The sequence below is a fragment of the Aotus nancymaae genome, unplaced genomic scaffold (genome assembly GCF_030222135.1).
Source record: "Aotus nancymaae isolate 86718 unplaced genomic scaffold, 86718_ANA_hifiasm-v0.15.2.pri h1tg000019l, whole genome shotgun sequence".
Taxonomy (NCBI): domain Eukaryota; kingdom Metazoa; phylum Chordata; class Mammalia; order Primates; family Aotidae; genus Aotus; species Aotus nancymaae.
This window is the reverse complement of record NW_026988431.1, coordinates 4,100,722-4,122,304: the sequence shown is the minus strand read 5'-3', so window position 1 is coordinate 4,122,304 and position 21,583 is coordinate 4,100,722. Positions and strand designations below refer to the sequence as shown.

General features: G+C 36.4%; 1 protein-coding gene across 9 annotated transcripts in view; it reads left to right on the top strand.

The window, feature by feature from the left end:
- The window catches only part of RBMS3 (RNA binding motif single stranded interacting protein 3), a 1,161,208-nt gene that overhangs the window by 1,015,311 nt on the left and 124,314 nt on the right, over positions 1-21,583 (top strand). For all 9 annotated transcript variants that reach the window (XM_064378594.1, XM_064378591.1, XM_064378593.1 and 6 more), the window contains one exon: positions 12,959-13,005. In XM_064378594.1, coding sequence (XP_064234664.1) covers positions 12,959-13,005 — 47 coding nt within the window. The remainder of the gene's footprint in view (positions 1-12,958; positions 13,006-21,583) is intronic.

The following is a 21,583-nucleotide window of genomic DNA, read 5'->3' as shown; positions in this document are numbered from 1 at the left end:
AACATAACTTTGCTAAGGACAATGGCCTCCAGCTCTATCCATGTTCCCACAAAAGACATGATCTCATTCTCCTTTTCAGCTGCATAGTATTCCATGGTGTATATGTATCATATTTTCTTTATCCAGTTTGTCACTGACGGGCATTTAGATAGATTCCATGTCTTTGCTACTGTGAATAGTGCTAAGACGGACATTGGCATACATGTGTCTTTGTGGTGGAATTATTTATTTTCCTCTGAGTATATACCCAGTAATGGGATTGCTGGGTCAAATGGTAGTTCTACTTTTAGTTCTTTGAGGAATCACAATACTAATTTCCACAATGGTTGAACTAATTTACACTCCCACCAACAGTTTATAAACATTCCCTTTTCTCTGAAACCTTACTAGCATCTGCTATATTTTGACATATTAGTAATAGCCATTCCGACTGATGTTAGATGATATCGCATTGTGGTTTTGATTTGCATTTCTTTAATGATCAGTGATGGTGAGCATTTTTCCATGTGCTTATTGGCCACATATATGTCTTCTTTTGAAAAGTGTCTGCTCATGTCTTTTACTCACTTGCTAATGGGGTTGTTCATTTTATTCTTGTAAATTTGTTTAAGTTTCTTACAGACGCTCAGTGTTAGACCTTTGTCAGATGCATAGTTTGCAGATATTTTCTTCCATTCTGTAGGTTGTCTATTTACTCTGTTGATCATTTCATTTTCTGTGCAGAAGCTCCTAAGTTTAGTTGGATCCTATTTATCAATTTTTGCTTTTCCTGTGATTGCTTTTGATATCTTTGTCATGAAATTTTTTCCCATTCCTATGTCCATGATGGTATTGCCTGGATTATCTTTCAGGGTTTTTATATTTTTTGGTTTTACATTCAAATCTTTAATTCATCTTGAGTTTAATAGATGATGTAAGGGAGGGATCCAGGTTCAATTTTCTGCATATGGAGAGCCAGTTATCTCAGCATCATTTATTGAATAGGGGCTCTTTCCCCATTGGTTGTTTTATCAGCTTTGTTAAAGATCAGATGTTCATAGGGATGTGGCCTTGTTTCTGGGCTCCCTATTCTGTTCCTATATGCCTGTTTTTGTAGCAGCACCATGCCATTTTGGTTACTATAGCCCTGAAATATAGTTTGAAGTCAGGTAACATGATGCCTCCAACTTTGTTTTTTTTTTTTTGCTTAGCATTGCCTTGGCTATTCTGGCTCTTTTTTCGGTTCCATATGAATTTTAAAATAGTTTTTTTCTACTTCTGTGAAAAATGTCATTAGAAGTTTGACAGGAACAGCACTGAAATTGCTTTGGGCAGTATGGCCATTTTAATGATATTGAGTCTTCCTATCCATGAACATGGGATGTTTTTCTATGTTTGTGTCTTCTGTGATTACTTTTCATAGTGTTTTGTAATTTTCTTGGTAGAGATCTTTCACCTCCCTAGCTAGCTCTATTTCTAGGTATTTTATTCTTTTTGTTTCAATTGTGAATGGGATTGATTGTCTTCCTTATTTGGCTCTCAATGTGGCTGCAGTTGGTGTATAGGAATGCTAGTGATTTTTATACATTGATGTTGTATCCTGAAACTGTGCTGCAGTTGTTTATCAGCTGAAGGGGCTTTTGGACTGAGACTATGGGATTTTCCAGATATAGAATCATATTGTCTGCAAACAGGGATAATTTGACTTATTCTCTTCTTATTTGGATGCCCTTTATTTCTTTTTCTTGCCTGAATCCTCTGGCTAAGACTTCCAATATTGTGTTGAATAGAAGTGCTGAGAGAGAGCATCCTTGTATGGTACTGGTTTTCAAGAGGAATGCTTCTGGCTTTTGCCTATTCAGTATGATGTTGGATGTGGATTTTTCATAGATGGCTCTTATTGTTTTGAGATCTATTTCTCCAATACCTAGTTTATTGAGAGTTATTAAGATAAAGTGATGTTGAATTTTTTTGGAATTTTTTTCTGCATCATTTGAGATAATCTAGTGTTTTTTATCTTTAGTTCTGTTTATGTGATTATTTGCATTTATTAATTTTCACATGTTGAACCAACCTTGCATCCCAGTGATAAAGCCAACTTGATCATAGCTTTTTGAAAGCATTTAGCTGTCACTAGCTGTTACTAATGCTAACGTAAGGTACGTGCTTTGGGACATTCTTAAAAATGAGGGAGAAAAGACACACTCAGTAAAATAGCCCTCTTGCCTTTAGTTGAATCTGCTCTTAATGGTGCATCCAGCTCATTAAATATTTGACCAGTCACCAGTCAGCATTCTTCTTAAAAACATGAGAACTTGACAATGTGGTCTAGGAACACAACATTTCTATTAGCTTTGAAGACATATTGGCTGAAATTGAATTTTGTAGTACTGAACAGTGGACACTTGATGTTTTAGAGATACAGAATTGAAATATTATCCCATCAAGCCACTGGAGATACAAATAAAGAGAAACTGAAGCACAATTCCTAGAAAACAGTATATCTAAAGAATTATTTTGAAAACTTGGTAATATCATCTAGGCTCAGAATATCTTAGACTATTTTCCAAGGTAAGGGCATCCATCATCTATGTAGTTTATCACTATTTTCTTTGTTTATATCATGGTGCTTGGCAATTAGTTGTCCAAGTGTTTATATTTAACATGACCTTGAAAAAAATTAAGATATATCTACCAATATTGCCAGGTTCTGCGAATAGTCTTTTTAACCTTAAACTGAAAAAGATTCCTTACATATGTGATCTTGAAAAGACTTTTTGGCCATTATGATGCATGTCAGCACTTGCAAGTTGGTTTCGTACTTAGCACATCAGATATGGTTGTATTTATTTTATATGCTTTATCTGCAATTTAGAGAGCAAGCTCAAGGTGAATGGACCTTCTAGTCTTAAAATAAATCTTTCTTTTGGCACAAGAACTTGAATTCTCAGTAATTCAGCATGAAAACTTTCTTATTTAGTTAAGTGTTCTATTTTAAAGGTACTAGGCCAAATATTTACTAACCTATGATCACTAAGGATAAAAAGTAAGTCATGTAAATCCCTGAAATAGTATAAGTTTGGATTAATGTAATTGGTGATGAGCTTCAGTCCTCTGCCTATCCTGTGTTCTCAAGGAATAAGGCTACGGTATAACATACTTATGTTCTTGGGGCGGGGTTAGCAGTGGGAAATTTAGGAAGGGCTTAAGGCTGGGAAGATTACAGCAAGCAATTACAAGTGGAAAAGTTGACGGTAAATATCGATGTAGCCTGATTGGGTCTCTTGACCCAGTCTCCATGGATCAAGACAACTGTATGTGGCACCTACCAACTGGGGGATTTCTAGAGTTGTTGGTAGTGTCCTGACCATCCCAGCCTGCCACAAGATTCAAAACTATCCCCATCCAATGTTTAAGCAACAGTTTATAACCTCCAGGTAACATCAAACTATCAGTGGAAACTAAAACGATATGGGTCAATTAGCCAAATTCCTGGAACTTTCCTCCATGTATCTGCACAGGCTCATCTTAGTAGCAATCTCAGCATTGGAATATTTTTCATCCTACTTAACCATGTTGTGGTGGGATTTAACAGTACAGGTACTATATCATTGACTATAAGACACCATTGATTAAAGATGAATTATTACTTTAAATGCCAGTAATAAAAGTAAAGGAACTTGACATACTATAAAATGCCATTAATTATCATGTAAATCCCAATTTCACAGATATTAAAATCTTAAAAAAAAAATCAGTGTCTTGGAATCTGTGAAATTCAGCCATTTAAATTGAAATTAAAACAGATGAACCTACATAAAATATGATAACACTGTCTTGTCTTTTTTATGATATCAATTAAGGATTAATTTAACTTTGGTTTGAGTGACAAACTCAGACTAAAACTTTTTTCCCAAGATTTTGAGACCTTTAGCTAGTGATACTATATTATACTCTGCTTCTCTTTGAGCCAAGCATTTTCATGCCATAGGCTTTTTCTCAGACTCCCAGTCTTAGTTCGGTTGGCATCTTTTTATCTTGTCCTTCTCTATTGCCATATAGGGAAAAATTCTGTCTGACAGCACTATGTTAGCAAAAGTCAAAAAGAAGAAAGATTGTGATGAGATAGTGCGTGTAAACAACAATATTAAGACTCTCTTTGATGTTCTTTTCTCAAACATAATGAAGTTAATTTTCTCTGTTCTCTGACCCTTTTGCTACATTTAAAGTGATACATCCCCTGCATGTTATTTGCTTGATTTTTGAAAAACTTCTTAAAGCTGTCAAAATGACTTTTAATAGTTTTTCCCTTATCCTGATTCTAGGCCAATAATTTTGTGAAGAAGGGCCTCTAGGTTTTCAGCTTCCTCTAATTCCTCCTAGGTCCCAGCCTGTAATTTGGTTCAAGCACACTGGCTTCCCCACATCATCAGGAAGGTCTCAGCAATCGCAGTAATCAGCTTGCTTCCCCCTATCTCTTTGACCAATCAAAAGCTCAAATATGTATCTTTAGAAGTTCAGCTGAGTCCAACTGAAGCATTTCCAAAGTAAATTTTACTAACAAAATGAAAAAAAACTGAAAAATATATTCAAATAAAAAATTAAAGTTCAAATTCAAACAATTCTTTCTGTTTTTCTTTTCTTTTTTTTTTTTTTTTTGAGATGGAGTTTTGCTCTTGTTGCCCCGGCGTGCAGTGGTGCTATCTTGGCTCACCGCAACCTCCACCTTCGGAGTTCAAGCAGTTCTCCTGCCTCAGCCTCCCAAGTAGCTGGGATTACAGGCATGCACCACCATACCTGGCCAATTTTGTATTTTTAGTAGAGATGGGGTTTCACCATGTTGGCCAGGCTGGCCTCGAACTCCTGACCTCAGGTGATCCACCCACCTCGGCCTCCCAAAGTGCTGGAATTACAGGTATGAGCCACCACGTCCAGCCTCAAACATTTCTTTAAGTGATTTGTTCATGTATTAATTCATTTAACAAATATTTATTGAGCCTCTGCAATATTCCAAACCCTGGGCTAGAAAGAGGAGATATCAAGATGAGCATGACCAGGAATCTAGTTGAGAGACACACATGGCAAAGCATGGTCATATTAGCTCCCATCCTGGGTCATGGGAGCAGGACAAAGGCAATAGTTAATGCCACCTGGAGAAAGAGTGGCTTTAGGAGCCTATGACATCTTGTCTGAGGCTGAAAGAATAGAATATAAATATTCCCACAGACAGTGATGGAGAGTTTTCCAGCCAATAACCTCAAAGGCCCAGGGGTAATGCTCCAGGGCAAGGTGAGTGTGTGTCTGAGTTTGGTAAAGGGTGAAGTCTACATAGAGATGAACAAAAAAAGATGTGGGGACCAACAGGTACAAAGGCACTAATCCTGAGATTTCTGTGGGCCAGATTTTATCTCAAGGTAGCAGGATGCTGCTGAAAGGAGCACAATGTGGTCAGATTTGCCTCTCACAAGAGCAATCCTCATAACACAATGGTATGACTGATGGATTGGAAAGAGGTTTTGAGCAAATAAATAAGAAGATATTATACCAAAATATATTCACAAACACCTGAACAAGAAATGATGACTTGTAAAAAGGCAGTGATCATGTATTGAACTAACTAAACTTGACGATATGTGTCTGGAATTCAGGATAGAAACTTGAGTTTGAGACAAACATTTGGGAGTCACCAGGAAATAAATAATAGTTGGAATAAGAAAGTGAATATCACCGCTGTATTGCAGTAAAGAGAGAGAAAAACCTTGGCTCTGAGCACTGGCATCTCCTAGGCAGTTGGGTCAAGTAACACTAAAGAAGAAATTGCTTTCTGATAGGTCAGAAAAAAAAATAAAGGGAGAAGATCACAGAGGCCAAGGAAGAAAAATACACTGGTCAAATGATGCAAATGAATGGAATTATTATTTGGAATCACAGTATTCCTTGGATTCAGAGATTATGAAAATTAAAGAGTTCAGTGTGAGACATTTCACAGAACGGTTGGAGTCTTTTATATAAGCATTAGCCTAGATTTTACTGTCTTATCTCAGACTGCATAGACCTTGAGAATTTCCGTATTTATGATCTTATTTGTATTTCATCTTCTCTTCAAGAGAGAGCAGATAACTTCACAGTAGCCCAAGGGGCATCCGTTTGGCAGGTGAGAGAAGATAACTACTGTACACGGTTGACCGCCTCTCTTGGAAGAAACAAACCATTCAATTGTCCCCTGAGAGCGACCGAGATGTTCCCCAGTAAAATTCTACCACTTGACTCTTCTGAAGGCCAGAAGTTGATTCGCTCATATCCCCTTTCAGCAAGAGAACTAATAAATTGCCCTCAGTTTTGCTCTGGGCATATTTTTTCCGAGATTAGTTTCTCCCTTAACAGGAAGAAAGTTAAAAACTCTTTCTCTAGGTAAAATATTGGCTTAATGTTGGCCATCTAGTACAGTGGTCCTCATCACATTTGACATCAGGGACTGGTTTTGTAGAAGACAATTTTTCCATTGACAGGCGTGTTGGGGAGGGGTATGGTTTCAGGATGAAACTGTTTCTTCTCAGATCATCGGGCATCGGTTAGATTCTCAAAAGAAGTGTATAGTCTAGATCCTAGATCCCTGGAATGTGCAGTTCAAATAGGGTTCCCACTCCTATGAGAATCAAATGCCCCTCTGATAGGACAGGAAGCAGATCTCAGGTGGTAATGCTCGCTTGCCCACTTCTCACCTCCTGCTGTGCAGCCCAGTTGCTAACAGGCCACGGCTGGGTACTGGTCTGTGGCCCTGGGGTTGGAGACCCCTGATCTAGTAGGTTTCTGATCAGTGATGACTTTTACTGGTTTCTCTGAATATCTTAGACATATACACATTAGTATCACATCGGAAACCCTCAATATTCAGCCAGTGTGTAGCCATTTGAATTTCTGAATTCTTAGTGCTTTCCATTACTAGAAACACTATATCATTTCCCTTGAATTTTCTTTCTTTATTATTGACCTCCTGCCCATTCTCACTTTGACCCTTCTGGTTGTAGCAATCTCATTCTGTCCTACTTCTGTATTCTACTGACCCAGCAAAGCTAAATGCACCCTGACATTTTCAAACTTACTTCTGAATCAGGCCTCTGACCTATATTACTTTCACAAATGATATGCCCTTTTTCCCTCTTAAATTAATAATTTTAAGACAAGTCATAGAAGACATAATATGCTTTATAAATTAAAGGTTCTCCTCACCCCACATTATGAAAATATTTCTACATACAACTTTTAAAGCTCAAAAGTCATGCCTGTAATTCCAGTGCTTTGGGAGGCAAAAGCAGGAGGATCACTTGAGGCCAGGAGTTTGAAAACAACTTGAGTAACACGGTGAATCCCCATCTCTACAAAAACATTTAAAAATGAAATTAGCTAGGCTTAATGGTGCATACCTGTAGTTCCAGCAGCTTAGGAGGCTGAGGTAGGATGATTTTGCTGGAGCCCATGAGTTTGAAGTTACAGTGAGCTACACTGTACTCTAGCCCAGGCAACAGAGTGAGACCCTGTCTCTAAAACGTTTAAAGTAAAAATAAAAATAAGTCAAAATAATGCATGAAAGGCAAAAAAGTCACATATATTTTAGTTATACTACCCCAATATTTTAACATTTTGTTGAAATTCATTTTTAGTTTTATTTCTAGTCGGAGATTTTAAAAATATTTGTTTTCAACACATGTTGTAGATATAATTTTGTATCATAACTTGCTCCCTAAAGGTTTCTAAGTAGAAATACTAGCAAATAAATATGAGCAAAATTAAGCAAAATTTTACTTCAATAGCAATACCTAGATATTTATGACTCATCATCATTTTAAGTCCTTTTTTACACATTTTTAATCAAGTTATTTTTTCTTAAATTTTTAATTATAACCAGTGAACAGTTGTAAATATTGTTAAAATTGGCTGCATAAAATGAACACTTTAAATATAACATCCAGAAAACAATATTATATTTGTCTTTATTAGCTTTTTGAACTCAACTTGCGCTAATTCAGCATACAATATTTAATATAATATTCAACATTTTCTACACATTTATTAAAATGTTGTTTTAATTCTGATTGTAGAAGACTAGAAACCTTCATAATTATTTGTTTGTAATTTACCCAATTATGTATCAGGGCAGACCTTAGGAAAAGGAGAAACATTAGGCTAAAATATCAATGTTTCATTTGTCCATGAATTTCAGTCTATATCAGTTTCTCTCTCTTTTTTTTTTTTTTTTTTTTTTTTTAAGATGGAGTCTCGCTCTGTCACCAGGCTGGAGTGGCAGTGGTGCAGTCTCGGCTCACCACAATCTCTGCCTCCTGGGTTCAAGTGATTCTCCTGCCGCAGCCTCCCAAGTAGCTGGGACTACAGCCACGTGCCACCGTGCCTGGCTAATTTTTGCATTTTTAACAGAGACAGGGTTTCACTATGTTGGACAGACTGTTCTCGAACTCCTGACCTCATGATCCGCCCACCTTGACTTCCCAAAGTACTGGGATTACAGGCATATGCCACCATGCCTGGCAGTCTGTATCAGTTTCTATAAATTTTGCTGCTCCCAAGTTTTTGATCCCCATTTATCTTATAGTCTAAAAATACTTTCAAAAATAGTAAAAAGAAAAAAAATTCAGTCAGCCCATCTTCATATTGGCTTTGTTATAGCTAATGATTCTCTGCTCCTCAGGTAAGACCAAGCAGTCTATGGAATCTTTCTAAAGTAGCAATGCCTAGTCCCTAGTATCTACTCTTTAAGAAGTATTTCTGTAATTATTATGTCTTAATATAACCTAATCATTTACAGTTATGAATGTCAAATATCTATCTCCTAAGTCAACTGATTTTTCTCAATGAATTTATTAAAAATAAAGATGCATTTGTTAAAAATCCCTATTATTCCAATGTACCGTTTAAAATATTTTCTTCTAAAATATTTAGCTCTTATAGTAAAAATCCTGTCTGGAAGACCTAGAAATGTCCTGTTGAGCTGAAATACTAAATCAAAACTTAACTGTTGTTGAAAAATAACAAACATGCCCCATTTTATTTTAAATAAACTACAAATGTCTCCAATATACAAATAATGGGAACCTGAAAAACGGAAAATATTTCTGAATCTAATAACTCCTTTTTGAAAGTAAGTGACATGATTAAACATCACTTTTCTGCATATGTGGTGTGACATTTTCATTTTGTTCCAAGGTATTTTACTTTTTGTGTGACTCTTGAGTTTGTAAACATGCCATAATATTTGGTGATTATGTAATGATGATTTCATGGTTCTAGCTTAGTATAAAGGTAGCTCGACAGAGTGGGAAAATCGATTTCCTTTTTTCCTTTGTGGAAAGAGACAAAGGAAATTGAATGCAAAATTTCCATTAAGACCATAATAGAAATATGACTCAACAATCTGTTACACATGAAGTGGAAACCAGGTGTATCCAAGTGTTAGTTATTGTGCCATTATATTCAGCCAATAGGTTAAGTTCAAACAATCCTTTGTTTAACTCATGCCATGTTGTTACCCACAGTGTTCCAAATGCCTATGACCTGACACTATCTCTTATTGTCTCCTCTTGCCGAAGGTACTCAGAGGCAGGACTGTCCCTAGGCAAAATCGTGAAGTAGGTGAATCTTGTATTCATTCCCTACCCTTTTTCAATGACAATCTCACCTTAGATTCTCTCCACCTCCCTCTCCCAAGGCACCTACTCTAGTTACTCACTCCCCTGGATTTACCCTCTGTTTTCCAGGGAGCTCATGCTAACTCCTGTTGCCCAATTACTCTTTGAGTGTATAATGTCCCTGCTCAAAAATACTCAGTAGCTCCCCAAGAGGAGCTGGGCAGTCAAGATCCTCCTTCCTTACCTTTTGAGTCTTATTTCCCACTCTCCTTTCCACATGTTCTACTGAAAATAGCTCACTCGCCTCTCCATTTTTTTTACACACTTTTTTTTCCACGCTATTCCTTTTGCCTGAGCTGGCCTTGACCTCTCCTCTCCATCAATGGAAATCCTACTCATCCTTCAGGGCTCTGCTCAGCTGTACCTCCCTACATGCCTTATCTGATCACCCCCAGCCTCTCTCATCTGCACCCCATCCATCCACTCATATGGCACTTAACACATATTGCTTTGTATTATAATATTTATGTATGTGTCTTGTCTCCAGGCACTGTGCTGGGCGCTTTACAAACGTAATCTCTTTTAAATTTCACAACAATCTGATGAGGTAGGTATTATTAAACCATTTAGCAGTTGAAGAAACGGAGGCTCAAATAGGTTAAATAATTTGCCCAAAGTCCCACTGCTACAAAGTAACAGAGCTAGAACTTGAACTCAGGTCTGTCTGATTTCAAAACATATGATTTCCACTGTATCCTACTGATGTCAATTCCTTTCCATCTTCTGAATGATAGGATGGGGGTTTAAGATGAAGAAAGAGGTCAACTTAGAATTTTGCTTAACAAATGTGTGTAGAACAAAGAGATTTTATTGACAATTACTCTATTCCTAGATAGAATTCATCGGTTAGCTAGAATCCATGAGAAATTCAAGTAAAATGCAAGAAAATATTTTTATCTTAAGCGACCAGAACAAATAAGCCTGATGAAAAGAGAATGTTCAAGACATTTTATAATTCAAGAGGGACTAGATAGCATTGGTCTCTCTGAATGCTGTAGGAAAATAAGTACAAGGAGAAAGAAGTAAATGTGGGGTTGACTATGGAAGGCTTCCCGTAAGTCCCCAGGACTTATACAATTTGAGGTAATTAGTAGACTGAAGATGCGACTATTATCCTAAGTCTCTCATGTGCCAATAGTATCTCTATTAAATGTAAAGTCCGCCTGTTTTATTCTGCCTGTAGTGCCGCATCTTGGATAAATTAGGGGAGAGAAGCTTAGTGTTCCTAAGAGGGAAATCTAATTCCAAATGGACCGCTTTTTACAACTGCCCTTCCCAGTACCTGAGACCAGGGAGTTTCAACTAAGTCCTGGACAGCTCCATTCTGTGTTCCGCCTACAGCCAACTTCTAGCCAGTCATATGGCAGAGGCTTCATCCATGGGAAGAATTTAAACTTAGAATCTCTGTTCATTTTGACACCACTATCTTTTTGCCTCTCCCATGGTAAAAAAACTACAACCCTTTTTTCCATTTCTGCTGTTATATTATCTTCTCATTTCTCAGTCCCCCAGCTTTGTCATATTACCAGTTGCATGTTTCTTTAACGTGAATGAGATCCTTAAATTTAAAGAGGTTGTGCAATTATCATTAAACGTGTGTTATCAGTGCACCTCTGTTAACTTCAGTCATTTCAATTCTGTTTGCAAATTCCATTTCAATTTATGTATGCTCCCTTTATACCAGTTCCATTCATATATGGCTCTACACTCTTGTTCCTCATACCAATCTTCATAATAATTTAAAATGTATTATTTATAGAAACAATGCATGTAATCTAAGCTTGAAAGCAGCAGGCTGTACTGTATATCAGGCCCCATGTTAGAAGCTTGAGAATGTTCATGTCAATTATAAGCAAAATTTAAGGAATTCAATGAGCCCAACAACAAAACCATCCTCAGCCACAATGGAAAAATTAAACAACTCAAACAGGAAAGGTATTTTGCTTTCTTTAAAATTTCTATGATTTCTTATCCTCTACAAAAGTCTTCATAGCTCTTTCACTTTATTTTCTAACTTTTTATTTTGAAGAATTTATAGATTCACAGGCAGTTACAAAATAAATGTACAGTGAGGTCCTGTTTATCTTTTACCAAGTTTCTCCCAGTTGTTTTATTTTAAGTAGTTACAGTACACAATCAAAGCCAGGACATCGACGTTGGTCTAATTCAGTTTTAAATTTGAAAAAAGAAAAAAAATCCACCCTAAAGATAACCTGGGCAGTTTTAAATTCTATTCAATATTGTAAGCTTTGTAAGTATTAACCATGCTGATGGTCCTGGTAAACAAAGGATGGTATGCCCATATGGCCACAGAGAAAGTGTCTCTCTATTGTTGGCTATGATACTCAGGTCTAATTTAATTGGGCCAGTGTCATAGCTGAAGAATGGAAAGGAGCCCATATCAGAAGACTTGGGTTGAAATCTGGTTCTGCCTCCAAATGTGTGACTTTGAGCAAGTCACTTGACCTTTCCAAGCTTCAGTGTCTTCATCTATAAAATGGAGAAAATACTCCTCCTGCCTACTTCATAGGATTGTTGTGAGGATCAAATGTGAGGATGTACACGAAGGAACAAGGTAGACTGTGAATCGGCACTCTTGAAATTTATATTCTTTTCAGGAACTATGTCCAGTTATAGAAGTGTACTTTTTCGGAGGTGGTCTTATTCCTAAAAACAAAACAAAACTACCTCCTTATTAACCATGTGTTCTAGAATTTCCATCATATGTAAACGACCTACCCTTTCTATCACTCTTACTAAGATAAGAAATAGCAATATATCAAACAAGCACTTTGGAATCATTACCTACAAACCCCTTAAGCATATGATCTATTTTTAAATAAATACTTTTTAAACATTTTCTCCTTTAAGATTAAATGCATTTTAAGTAGCTTTCATTTTTATCCTAACTGCAGGATTCACTCTTATTTTTTTATCGTGCCATGAGATGTACAATAGGTGTTCCTGACGATAGTGTGAAATTATAAGAATGTGAGGTTGGACAGTGGATGTTTTAAGAAGTGAAAATGGAAATCACCCAAGCTGCCTTGTTTCTTAGTGTGTCTGGATATATAATATAAACTCCCAACTCACTGGTATATTCTGGTTTGTGGATAGTAAAACCACCAGTCTTGGCAGTAAGAGTAGAGATATATATAGGAGAAAGTAAACTTAAATCATGGGAAGTAATGGTAAGAGTCTTTGCGTGTACTAAATATTTTGGGCACTGCAATAAAAATGTTAAGATCTGTTTTCTTCCCTTTTCATCCTTTATACAGGCTGGCATGGCTTTGACCTATGACCCCACAGCTGCCATACAGAATGGGTAAGTAGATCATATTTTCTCTATTTTGATTGTGAATAGATCTTTGAGCTCTGAATCAATACCAAAGAGAAATGTTCAAATTTGTTTTGCTTTTGTTTTACATCCTGAAACACAAACTTGAAACCAAGCATTTTTCAACATATTTTTTTCTTCCTCTAAGTTATTCTAATCTTGCATTCTCACAATGCCTCTGCCCACATTAAACTCTGTTCCCTCTCTCTCTCTCTCTGTCTCTCTCTCTTTCTCTGTCTTCAGAGAGCAGGTAAAGCTACGCTGAGAGAATAATATATCTAGAGTTAAGCTTTCAAACACTTTTTGGTGTGTACCCAGGTCAATTTATTCTTTCTTTCTGGTGATCAGAGGAATTGGTAATGGAGGAAAGTCAAGTTAGTAACCGAGGTGATTACATCTTCATTTTAATAGGCATCTGGAAATTCATATCCACTTACTTAGAACAAGTCATATAGCTTAAATTTCCTCCTCTGAAAAATAAGTGTGAAACCACATGGTGTGGCATCTCTAAAATTCTGTAACTTCTAAATATCTTTCTTGTTTTTTTTTTTTGTTTTTTTTTTTGAGACGGAGTTTCACTCTTGTTGCCCAGGCTGGAGTGCAATGGCGCGATCTCGGCTCACCGCAACCTCCGTCTCCTGGGTTCAGGCAATTCTCCTACCTCAGCCTCCTGAGTAGCTGGGATTACAGGCACGTGCCACCATGCCCAGCTAATTTTTGTATTTTTAGTAGAGTTTCACCATGTTTCACCATGGTTTCACCACGCTGACTGGGATGGTCTTGATCTCTTGACCTCGTGATCCACCCGCCTTGGCCTCCCAAAGTGCTGGGATTACAGGCGTGAGCCACCGCGCCCGGCTTAAATCATTGAAACTTTCTTCTTCCTAATCTCTTTGCTTAGGCTGTTTGCAATTGACAATAATAATTCTTTGGTTGGTTGCTTATTTCTTTTTACTGTCATTTATTTTTGGAATTCTCCATGGCTTTCAGTTATCTTTCAGTCTCATTAATGAATCAATCATGATACAGGCCTCATTGAAGATCAACATAGAAGGTAGAATGAATTAAACTTCATGTTCTATTTGGTCACTTGCTTCTAAGAAAAATCTGTAGGATATTGAAAGTATTTAAATAATTATCTCTTATTCTGGTATCATTCATTCAGGCAGTCATATATCCAGTCATTCAACAAACATCCAGTAATTCTCCCAAGCACAATGCTATGTTCTATAGATTTAAGAAAACAATGTATGATACGAGGCCCTTTCCTTCAAGAGGCTCACAATCTACTTGTCCATGAAAAAGTAAACATTAATGGTAGACCAGGGTAGGAGTATAATCCTTTGTCCTTGAGTTGATTAAAATTTCCCTCTAGAATTGAAAATTAAGGATATCTTTTCATATGTCCAATAGGCATTTACTTATTTCCAACAAAGTGCTATAAACTTAGTGTGCAGAAAGAAGTAATGACATGGAGAAGAAAGTCCTCTAGAATCATATTGTATAGTTGGAGATAAATAACTCAAAAAGTGAAAAATAAGGCATTATATATTAAGTGATAGTGATTGAAAATAGATGTTATAATGAAAAGGAATGACATTTATTGAACACGTATTCTGTGCAAAGTACTTTATAATTTAATGGCACGTGGATTCAAATGAATACATGTGAGTACAATTAGAAATTTATATTGGAAATTTACACAAAGGAAAATAGAAACAATAGTTCAAAGAATATCTGTATGTCCACTAATTAGATTCAATAAGTATTTTATAATATTTTACATGCATGCATATGTATGCATGTGTGTGTTGTGTGTGTATATGTATATATATACATATATATATGTATTTCCTAACTATAGTATGTATTATGTATCTATCTGTCTATCTGTGGTATATATCTACATGTAAAGTGTACCTAGTTGCCCAAGGCTCTATATCAAGGATTGGAGATGCAGCAGTGACCAAGACATAACTTATTTTTGCATTTATAAAGCTTAGATTGTTAAAGATAGAAATAAAATAACCTTTAACTTTTATACATAATCATATAGTCAATTATTAAATTACAATTGTGTTGAGCATTTTTAATTAGAACTATAGATACTTTTTGCTGGACCATATCAAAGTAAAATTTAAACATTGTAATATTTCTAACTTCTTACATCTTCAAAAATAAAGACATTAGTCACATGATGACAATATCATTATCACACAAAATGAAATCAGTTCTCATTTCAAAATATCATCTATTACCCAGATTATTTTTCAACTTTGTTCAGTTGCCCCAAAATGTATTTTGCAGCTGGTTGATTCTGAACAAAATCAAAAAGTCATATCAAAATACCTTATATGGATTATTTCATTTACTTAATAAGTCCCTTTTGGGTGAGTGTTAATATCCCATTTACAGATAAGAAAATGAGGCCATGTAGTCAGAGGTAGAGCAGGGAATCAAACGCCAGTCTGTAACACTAAATAGAGCCTGCTGTCTTTGTCCAGGTAGGACAAAGGGAAGGCTATATCTATATGGAAACGATGAGATTTGACATAGATCATCCAGAATGACTTAGTTTATCAAGGCTAGACATAGGGAAAGATGCTTGTTGAGAAAGTGGACTGGTAGGAATGGAAGTGGAGTTTGTAGGGATTAACAACAAGTTTTACTGGGATGAAAGTTTCTTGTGAAGGAGTTTTGTAAGTTTAGAAGTTTTCTTGGTACCAGATTTAGAATTTTAAGTATTTGGTTTTTACTTCATAAGGCTGGGGAGTAATTATTGTTTTTATTTAGCAACAGAGTGGTATGATATAATTAATGAAGAATATATTAGAGCAGGAAGATCCTCTTAGTAGGAAGCATCATTAAGGTGATATTTAAATAGTCCAGTTATAAAACTGTAAGAGTTTGTTCTGGAGTGGCCAGTGTGTGCATGGAAGAAAGAAACCAAAAGGAGAGACAACCTGAAGAAACTTTTCAATCATGCATTAAGCAAGTGGCCATCAAACAATCCTATGTTCAAGGTTCTCCATCAAGGGCTGGGGACATACTGGTGAATAAGACACACCCAGTCTTTACTCTTCTACATTGTGGAAGGAAATCAACATTAAAAGTATTTTATGACTTATATACCAAAAGCACCCAGTGGTGAAATGCAGGGTGTTATAAAGGGTCTAGTCTTGCTTGAGTGGTTAAAACTTCTCTAAACAAGTGATGCCTTTAGCTGAGCTCTGACAACATTTAATGACTAACTGGATGTTATATCTGATGGTAAAAGAGAGAAACAAAAGGGACCCTGAAGGTTGAATCCTAGAAGGACTGGTGTACCATCATCAGCAGAAAGACAAGGAAATAAAGTGAAGAAAGATAATGATATGGCTAGGCTTTGTGTCCCAACCCAAATCTCATCTTGAATTGTAATCCTCATAATCCCTACGTGTCCAGAGAGAGAGCAGGTGGAGGTAATTGAATCATGGGTGATTTTCCCCATGCTGTTCTCATGATAGTGAGTTCTCACAAGATCTGATGGATTTATAAGCGGCTCATCGCCCTTTGCTTGGCACTCACTCCTTCCTGCTGCCTTGTGAAGAAGGTGTCTTGGTTCCCCTTCACCTTCCAGCCGTGGTGAATTGTGAGTCAATTAAACCTCTTTCCTTTATAAATTACCCAGTCCCAGGCAGTTCTTTATAGCAGTATGAAAACAGACTAATATAGATGATATACTCAATTTCAGACATGCCTGATTAATGTCTCACTAAGACTCACTAAGTCTCACTAAGACAAACTAAGACTCATTAAGACAAAAAGATCCAAGTCAGTGGTAAATGTAGAACTGAGGTTAGGGAATGATAACTTCTTATGCTTGACTTTAGTCAGTCATTCTCCAATGCACAATCTAAAATTCTCCAAAGACATAATTTCCCAAATACCCTCAATTATTACAAATCTACAGGGAAAATAAATCGAGGTGTCAACTCCTAATCTGAGAAATCAAAGGTGAACTTTGGGCAGTGCGATGTTCAAGGCAGTGAGGACAGCCTAGAACACAGTGAAAATTTTTTTTCCTCAATGTCTTCACCTCATATTTCAGGTTGCCACCCCTGGACCATATTGAGGTCACTGTAGGTACATTTGTCAATCTTAAATCATCTGAAATATAAAATGTCTTTATCTATACCTTATAGTAACAATGTAACATTGTCTCCTTAAACTATTAGTCCATTGAAATTGGGCATATTATCTTTCCTCACTTTATTTTCTTGTCTTCCTGCTAATAGTAGCAGCATTCCCTCTCTCCAATACTTCCTGTCCACCAAATATTCCTACCCACTGTTACTAATCTTTCTCAGGGTTTGATCTTTTCTCGCTTTCTTTCTTCTCTCTAGTTATTCTCGTCTACCTCTCTTGCTTTCAGGAAAGTAGGACTCACAATTCTATACTTCAAGTGTGTAACTAGCTTCAGAAATGGATGACCTGTGTTTCTAGCTTACTAGGTATTGCTACTAGATATCTTTGTTCCAAACCGAGGTCATTATCCTCACTAATACTTCATAATACAAACTACACAAATTCAAACCAAACACACATATCAAATTTTGTTTTCCTTTGTTTTAAATTCTCTCTAAAGCCATTTAGGCTATGATCTCCACTCCTCTAGACTCTCTCTTATCCTACATTCTTCACAATCAATCTGGTCATTAAGATTTGTGCAATCCATCTGATGTATATCTTCAACCCAGCTCTTCCTCCTTGCTACTGGTTAAATGTATTCAGTTACTATTTCCTACCTATACTAAGCTTTTTACTACCTTTAATATACCTCCTTCTGCAAACAATTTTCACATTCATTTTGAATGACTTTTAAGCAAATATAATTACAGAAATCACATACCTCCCTGGTTTAAAGTATAAAATAGCCTCTACTAATTACAGAAAAACACTCAAACTCCCTCAGATAATATGAAGAGAACTTCATAATTTGATTACTGCAACTGAACTGGACTGTGATTCTCAGAACATCTCATGCTACTTTGCACCTCTGTGTCTTGTCGAACATGGAATTCTCTCTGCTTGAGTTCTCGTATGGTAAAACTCACTCCCCATGACCCCACCACCACACACACATACACATGCACATGCACACACACATACTTTTTAAAAATACTATTTTCATTTCAAAAACGTCATCAAATCCTACCAGGCAGAGCTAGTTATACTATTGGTCATAAGAAAAACAGCTTAAGCAATGGTTAAGAGTGAAAACCTCAGAACCATCCTGCCCAGGTATGATCCAAACTCTGTCATTTACCAGATATGTGATTATGGACCCATTGTCCATACTTTAGTTTCTTCCTCTGTGAAATAAAGATAATCATGTCAGTACCTTTCCATAAGACTTTGTAAAGATTAAAGAAAGCTGATGTGGTACAAAATAAAAATCAGTGTAAATGTTGACATTAGTGTTGCACTATGTTTGGCATTTCCATGATAGATTTGACAATTAGGCTTTTTATTAAGTAGTTATTGACACTCATATCTGTAATAGCTCCCTGCCAGAATGTAACTCAGTGAAGATAGGCACCATGTCTTATTCATTTTCATAGACTGTTTAACCCAGTATTGTGATTGCTAAATCAGAACTAGGAAATGTGACAGATGACATCTGCTTGGCTCCAGTAAGTAGACATTTGGGAAACCATCCCCCTCCCCAATCTGTCTGTCCCCATGTAACATTCTAACACAATTCTCCTAAAATACTACACCTAGTTTCACCCAAAGCAGGCAAACTGCACATGAGTTTCTCTGTCCTGAGATAAGAATGGAATTTTGGAAGCCTTGGACTATCCATTGTGTTGTTGGCAACAAGAAGATAGAAAGTTTACACTCAGAAATTAAAGAAATAGGAGGATTGTAGCTAAGCAATTTTATTTATTTGATACTTCTTTATAGAAAATATTTTAAAATTGCTTTTGTCATCTTTGGTTTCATTATGCTATATGGCAACATCCTTCAAAGTAGGACACCAGTAGAACTACCATTTCTGTGCATGTGAGATGTCACACAAATATTTTCTTAACATACTGCTTCTTGAGTTAACATTGAGACATGCCTCTTAGAGGTATGGAAGCTGATTTAAACTAACTACTCAGCATACCAAGGAGCCTAACATGATTGTCCATAATAAAGTATATTATTCCTCATTCACATTGCCGTATTCAATTTAGCCATCAAATCTGACTTAGAGATAAGTAACCTAACCGAAAAATAAGTGTTACTGTAGAGAAGAGCCTGGTCCCATTTTACCTAGAACACAGGATATCCAAGGATATAGTTGCAACTTACTCCAATCCAGTTAATATTGTTCAACATTGCTTAATGCTGACTCACTTGAGTTCAACAAACTTAACAAATTTTTTTCAAGTGTCCGTCCATACTATGGTTTAAAATTTGAAAAAGAAAGTGTTCACATCATATGAGGAACAATGGACATATATGCAATTCTAATATGAGATAGAATGCAAAATGATTGTGATTAAACCACAAAGTACTGTAAGATATATGTGTGTATTAACTTTTGTATGTATGAAATGTTTCTGAAGGAGTAGGCAAGAAAGCATGATGGCGATTCTCTGGGAAAGGCCAATGGAGTAGTGGGAAATAGAGTGGGAGGGAAACTTATCTTTCACCGTTTGCCTTTTTATATTTTTTTTCCAAAAGAAAAATAAAGAAAATTATTTCCGTAAGACCGTGGAGGAAAGGCAGTTATATTTTGATGAGGAATTAAGAAGGCTTCTTGATAGTGCAGTGACATGAGCTTTTTCTCTTGGAGAGGTACCACACCTAGCTGAATGACAGATTTTGCGATCCTGTGGAATCCTGTAACTGTAAACTAAGCCTTAGGGCTTTTTGAGCATCTTAAGCAAGTATGTGTCTGATTTGTAGCTAGTAGGTTAAATCGTGTGAAGAGTTAAGTGTTCTGAATCTCATAACCTACTCATTAATACAGAAACATGAAACTGAATTAAAGACTCCCAAAGTTAGCTTGATTATTATCTAAGGAAGAACAAACATTTCATATCTACACCATGGCGAATCTGTGCTGTTTGCATTTAGACAGTAGAAAATGTCAGTTCTGTCATCTGCCTGAATCTATCCAAGTTATCACTTAAAAAATTAGAGCAATATCCTTTCTATCTAGAGCTCTGAGGGGTAAAGTGAGGAAGTGTCTTTGTCACAACAGAAAAGTAAAAATCTTAATACCTTTTACTGTAGGCTAACTTACAAGAACAAAGATGTCCATTCTCTTAGAGCTAGCTGGTAAAACTCTGTCATCTGTTTTTACTATTGCCCTATTGCTTTTTTAGCAATCCAATATGAAATTCCATCCCTTTCAAAGATGAGCAGGGGAGGTGGGAAATATTCCCTCCCGTATTCAAAATCTCATCTTCCCTGTGCCCTTTTCATGGATAGCTGTTGTGTAAAAGCCTCTTGGATTGTTTTATCTGAATAAAATATATTCTTTCGGGAGATGTGAAAAAGATGTTTTCTATAGCATTGGTTTGCTAGCTGCTTTATATGGGCATTTGATATTAAGTAATATGGAAACCTTTACTTATTACACTAGGAAAGGAATCTAATGTGAAGGATGTGTTGGTATTACAATAAAAATGACCAATAACTTATTAATCTTGTACTATTGTGTTACCCTGAGGATAGTATTCATGGTTCTAGCCCTAACAATATTGCCTGTGGACATGAAACACAAGCCAGTGCTGTTTATTTCAGTGTGTAAATAGGATTTTTTTTTGTACAGTAAAAAGAAAAAATTCTACCCCGGGGTTATTGTTATATTCATGTTATTTTTATTGTCAGTGAAATAAGATTTTACCATATTACCACTGACTGCCAAATCCCTGAAGATGACTTTTCTGCAGGCAAAATAATGTCCTATTAGTGACCTAGATTTGCATTTTCTGGATTTCTGGAGGACACTTGCCTTTAATGCCAAAGAACCAAGTAATTCTTTGCATTCCTTGAGAATATTAAGTTTTTCAAAGGCTAGCTTAGACTTCTATGGATCATACTTACTTAGTCTCTTACCCACTTTGGCATTTAATATTTTGTTCATGTGAAAGAAACCTCCCCAGAAGTAACTAGCTCATGTGCTTGAGGCAAGGCTTCTCAGTCTTGACACTACTAACACTCAGCACCAGATAATGTTTGTTGTAGGCGCTGTTCCATGCATTGTAGCGTGTTTACCAGCATCCAGGCCTTTACCCACTAGATGCCAGTAGCTCCCCACTCTCCTCCAGTTATGACAATAAAAAATGTCTCCAGACATTGCCAAATGTCCACGAGGACAAGGTCACCCGTGGCTTAGAACCACTAGGTTAAGTGCAAAAGAGGCACTTGGTATATACAAAATGCTATGTGAATCTTGGTGAAGAAGTAAACTTGTACCAGGAAAATGACGTGATAAACAAGTCATTCCCACTTCTGTAACAACATTTGCATGGCATAATGCATATATTACCAAATTCAAAAACATAAATTCGCATGTTTAGAA